The 4757-nt window shown below is 32.0% G+C and overlaps 2 protein-coding genes across 2 annotated transcripts; one reads left to right on the top strand and one right to left on the bottom strand.

Moving 5' to 3' along the window:
* The first annotated feature begins 343 nt into the window (after positions 1-343).
* LOC108760334 (nucleoside diphosphate kinase 6) lies at positions 344-1391 on the top strand. The gene is made up of 4 exons (XM_018506219.1): positions 344-520; positions 595-687; positions 832-1135; positions 1222-1391. Exons 2-4 carry the CDS (start codon positions 610-612, stop codon positions 1368-1370), a joined length of 531 nt encoding a protein of 176 aa, XP_018361721.1. The 5' UTR covers positions 344-520; positions 595-609; the 3' UTR covers positions 1371-1391.
* Positions 1392-1653: 262 nt separating this feature from the next.
* Positions 1654-4295, bottom strand: LOC108760332 (uncharacterized). The gene is made up of 5 exons (XM_018506216.1): positions 4050-4295; positions 3328-3880; positions 2740-3030; positions 2072-2208; positions 1654-1966 (listed from the first exon to the last, which is right to left on the bottom strand). The coding sequence occupies exons 1-5, from the start codon at positions 4087-4089 to the stop codon at positions 1806-1808; spliced, it is 1182 nt and encodes a 393-aa protein (XP_018361718.1). The 5' UTR covers positions 4090-4295; the 3' UTR covers positions 1654-1805.
* Positions 4296-4757: the final 462 nt, after the last annotated feature.

Raw genomic sequence — 4757 nt, 5'->3', positions numbered from 1 at the left:
GTGATGAATTCTTGACTTCGCATAAAATCATCGTCAAAACGAATGATATCATTATAATTTTTCCTAAAATGAATTCTACTTAATTGATGTCAACTTGATCTTTATTATGATTTTATGTTCTTTCTGAGTTATAAAAAAAATTAATAGTATGGGACGATATATGGCAATAAATGATTCGATTTGCAATACAAATTATCAGTGACAATCGAGAATTACTGAAAGAGCTGAAGACCTATTTTTTTAATAAGTGGACTGAATAAAATGAATTAATAAATATGCTGTATTTTGCAAAAGAAATTTATCATTTTTATTATAGTATAGAGTATCCAAAAAATGTACAAATATTAGCTTGTACAAATGTGAATATTATAAAAAAAGATCGATATTTGTGTGAAAATTAGTAGTAGAAGTCATCGCTGCAGTCAGACAATCGGGCATCTCCGCTCCGATAACTCCGATTATGAATGAGCGCGACGCGCGAAGCCGTGAAACCGGTGAACAGTGAGATACACGTGGTGATGTTTGCGTTCCCATGTCTGACGTACGAGCGGTAACTGTCGATATGCCACGTAGCTTCTTTAATTCGTAAATGAGCCAGAGGATGTTGATATGCAGTCAACAAATTATCTCCAGTTGACACTGGCGATACTTAAGCCGCACGTCGTTAAATCCCCGTTCGTTCTTCAGGTATGAATCTAACCTCACTTTCACTGAGTGAGAATGTAGGTTAGGCTCCGAAGGATAACTGAAGGAACGATACAATTCCGCGAGTAACGTCGAGGGAATGAGATTTGGAAAATTTAATGACTAAAGTTCGCACTGATTTTTCAGAAAATTCGCGATTTAATAATTGACAATAATTTCAAAGTTGTCAGATCGCGCAGAACGACGATATCTCGCGAGGAGGCCGAATTATTTTACAAGGAACACAGGGACAAATTCTTCTACAATCGTCTCTTGACTTTCATGTGCAGCGGTCCGTCCGACATTTACATTTTGGCGCGTCACGACGCTATCACGAAGTGGCGTCAACTGATGGGCCCTACAAAAGTCTATCAAGCGCAATATAATGCACAAGATACTATCAGAGGAATGTTTGGCCTCTCGGATACTAGAAATGCCACGCACGGATCTGGTAATCAGTTATAATATCATACATTCCAACGGAATGCAAAACCTTATATTGAAAAAAAAAAGAGACACTAATGTTATTCACTCTAGATTCGACTGAATCCGCAAAAAGGGAAATAATGATATTCTTTAAAGACTTTAACATAAACAAGTGGTATAACAATGAGGAGATATTTTATAACTTGGGAAGATTACATTTTGATCCATTGTCCTTTGTGCACACCATTGACAAGACTTGAACAAGACACAAAACAATAATGTACAACATTAACATATTAAATAAAATATTTATTATATTTTTAATAAGTGATATATTCCTATCTACACAATTGCTAGCAAAATTCAGACTGTGCTTGTATGAAAATAGTTCAATGTATTTTTCTCTGGGTTTGTAGAATTTTTTTAATGCTAGACGTCAATTGATCGAGCTAGTCAATCTTTCATGTATATATATATTTATATATATATGTATATATATATATGTATATATATGTATATATGTATAAAATTGACTAATTAGATGAGAAACATATACAACTAATTCTCCATTTTGCCACAAAATACGATGACGTTTGTCACTGGATTCTCAAATAATATATGATTTTGAATTGAGATATGGACGGACACTCAACATTTCTATACATACATATTGTGTTTTAGTCGAAGTAACGCGATTATGCATTTATCTTCACGTAAACTTTTGGACGCGAAAATACTTTTATCCCCTCTTCCAGTTTATTCAATTGCTTCTCTATCTCGATCTTGCGTCTTTGTGCTCTAAGAGTATCCGTTTTTATAGGCATCATATTTAATTCATTGACGTACTCCTGATAATCTGCATTCCAAAAACAATCCAGTGAATTTGAATGATTAAATATTGATATTTAAAGCAAATAATTTATGACTGTTGTATAAATTTTATTATATCACAAATACGCACTTTTTTTTAATAATCGTAACGTCTCCTTGCGTTCGTGATCAGGTAAAGGCACGTGACCCTCCGGACAATCAGAATGCAGTGCTTCCGCTTTAGCCTTTTGTTCCTTTTCTTGTGCTTCCTTTCTATCTCGAAGATATCTATTTAAAAAAATTATTAGAAAAAAGAAAAATAAGTTAATTTCAATTTCTAATTTAATGTTTACATCATAATCAAATTAATTGTAATTTGATTATGATGTAAACATTAAATCAGAAATTGAAATTAACTTATTTTTCTTTTTTCTAAATTACATATTTTACAAATATGTAATTTTCCATTATTTACATTGCACTGTATATTTACTACATTTTATTAATTTTTCTTATTATCGCATTTATGTATATAAGAAAATCTGAAGAGAGATTTTTCAGTTTCATAATATATCTAAGTAAAATATTTTAAGAAAATGTATACTACAATGTAAAAAAATTAATTGAAGAATAGAAAAGTTAATACAAAGAAATAAATCAGGCTGCATTTGATTTAGACGCTGTCATTACATCTTTATTGCTCTTTATATGTGAAAGAAAGATAAAATGAAATTTACAGTGTGTGAGCGTCTAAACCGAACACAAGCTTAATTTAACGTCGAGGAAAATTAGAGAAGAAAAATAGTCGCAATATCGTACTTAGGTAAAACTCCCTTGCGATAATTCGGAGGTGGTACACCATTGTTAAGTTGTGTCATCAGTTTATTGGCAACAGAGGTACGTTCTTTATTTAATTTGATAAAATCGACTTCCTCTTTAGATGCCGGCGACATGGAATTTCGTAAATCAGCTTTCTGTAAGTCTTCCGGATCATGCATATCACCTCTGTCTGCAGGCGAATCAGATTGTTTCCTCGAATTTTTCTCTTCTTGTTTATTTAAATCACCATTGTTTGCTATTTCGTGCTTTGTAACCTTCTTTGATGGATATCTGTTGAAAAATCAGAAAAACGGTCTCTAGATAAAATCTCGCTTGCTAACATTATTAATTCTTTTATTAACATTAATAAATTAGTAATTAAATTAGAAAATTAATCAATTAAAAATTATTTAAAGTAAAAAGTAAATGTCAATTACAAATAAAATGAATTAAATGTATTGAAAATTGTAATATATATGTTTCCAAGACAGTGTTTCTTTCTTTAATTAATTCTATTCTAATATAATATTATATATTGTCAATTTGTTTAGGATTGAATTTTATATAATAGGTTTCAAATCCACTTACCGAATAACACCTTCAGAGTATATACTTTCCAATTCATCTGTATCTAAAGTCTGAATCCCCTGACTTTTGTACTTAACAGTGCTTTGTACATCCAAAAATTCCAAACCATTTGCAGCGCTGTCAGATTTATGTAATACATTTGGTTTAGACAAAACCTTTGGTTGCAATCTCTGCTGACTGTTATGTTTATCAGTTCTCTTTTGTTTGCTCGACATGTTATTATTCATTCTTGGTCCAATAACCTTTTTGGTAGTAGAAACAGCATGTTTTTTATCGTACTCGAATACATTGGTCCTATTCTGAGCTTGTTCATCAATTCCCATTTTGTCATTTGACACTCGCTCAATATTAAAATAGCTCTCATGTTTCTTCTTGTCCCGGAAGGTAGTGACCACCTTCGCAGATACATTCTGGTACTTGTCTGTATTCCTGTGATGCTTGTGTAATTGTAACTTTTCTAGTTCTTCTAGCTCTTTATTCGCTTGGAAGCACTGTTCCATTCGCCGAAGGTTTTTCACATTTTCTTGAATAAAATTCTTCCTTTTGACTGGTTCTAATAGCAACAAACAAAATATTCAACATTACAAATTATTTCTCGTGCACCTAAATTTATTCAACTATTTTTTTCTATCTCAAGCATTTTATTCATATGTTATGAAATAAAATCTATTCTTTCGAGCTTTTAAACAATTGTTGGATTAAAGATACGTAATATTACTCACTAGGGTCTGGAAAAATGCCCTTCAACGTTGTCACTTTCATTTTCCTGAGACAACAACGGTATATTGTCACTCTGCTACATTTATAATTTACATTTCGGAAAAAAGCACCGGTTTCGGAACGTACGATTGATGTCTCTTTACCGCATAATTTTCGTTTTACGCATACGTTGCTTTCCGGCCGTTACCACATAAACAATTTTGTTTACGTACCGGATGATAGCTGCGTATAACCGGTATAACCCCTAATGGCCCTAATCGCCTAATCTGTCAAAGTACAGTGTCGCCAACATCGAGCGTAAAACAATTCATTGTAGGTCGGTCATGAAATATTTTTATCGACGGACGATTATGAGGGGATGTCTACTTTTCAGCTTATTTTTTATTTTATAAATTTTCTTTTTTTCTTTTTACTTAAACCTAAACCATCAATACATACTACTTTTTTATGAGATTTTGTATAATAAAAAATGCAATTATTGTAATTATTATAACAATATGATGATAACAATATACACAGTATATTATATATATATATATATATATATACAGGGTGTCCGAAAAGTGTGGAAACGGTCGAATATCTCGAGAAATCAGATCAGAAATCTGAAAATATACGTATTCAATGTTTTCAAAAAAGCTATCTTTTGACATCTAACATGACCCCCCACCCCCACCCGTTGTGGGTGAAAGAGAGGGTAAGTTTAAAAT

This window comes from Trachymyrmex cornetzi, unplaced genomic scaffold (assembly GCF_001594075.2).
Source record: "Trachymyrmex cornetzi isolate Tcor2-1 unplaced genomic scaffold, Tcor1.1 scaffold223, whole genome shotgun sequence".
NCBI classification, from domain to species: domain Eukaryota; kingdom Metazoa; phylum Arthropoda; class Insecta; order Hymenoptera; family Formicidae; genus Trachymyrmex; species Trachymyrmex cornetzi.
The sequence above is the reverse complement of the archived record's forward strand: the minus strand, read 5'-3'. Positions and strand labels throughout refer to the sequence as shown.

Excerpts from the sequence above, each read along its gene's own strand:
- LOC108760334 (XM_018506219.1), top strand. The coding sequence starts at position 610 with ATGCAGTCAACAAATTATCTCCAGTTGACACTGGCGATACTTAAGCCG. Across the intron at positions 688-831 it reads AATCCCCGTTCGTTCTTCAG|AAAATTCGCGATTTAATAAT; the intron begins GTATGAATCTAA and ends CTGATTTTTCAG. Across the intron at positions 1,136-1,221 it reads AAATGCCACGCACGGATCTG|ATTCGACTGAATCCGCAAAA; the intron begins GTAATCAGTTAT and ends TATTCACTCTAG.
- LOC108760332 (XM_018506216.1), bottom strand. The coding sequence starts at position 4,089 with ATGAAAGTGACAACGTTGAAGGGCATTTTTCCAGACCCTA. Across the intron at positions 2,209-2,739 it reads CGCAAGGGAGTTTTACCTAA|ATATCTTCGAGATAGAAAGG; the intron begins GTACGATATTGC and ends TTTTTTAAATAG. Across the intron at positions 1,967-2,071 it reads GTTACGATTATTAAAAAAAA|ATTATCAGGAGTACGTCAAT; the intron begins GTGCGTATTTGT and ends TTTGGAATGCAG.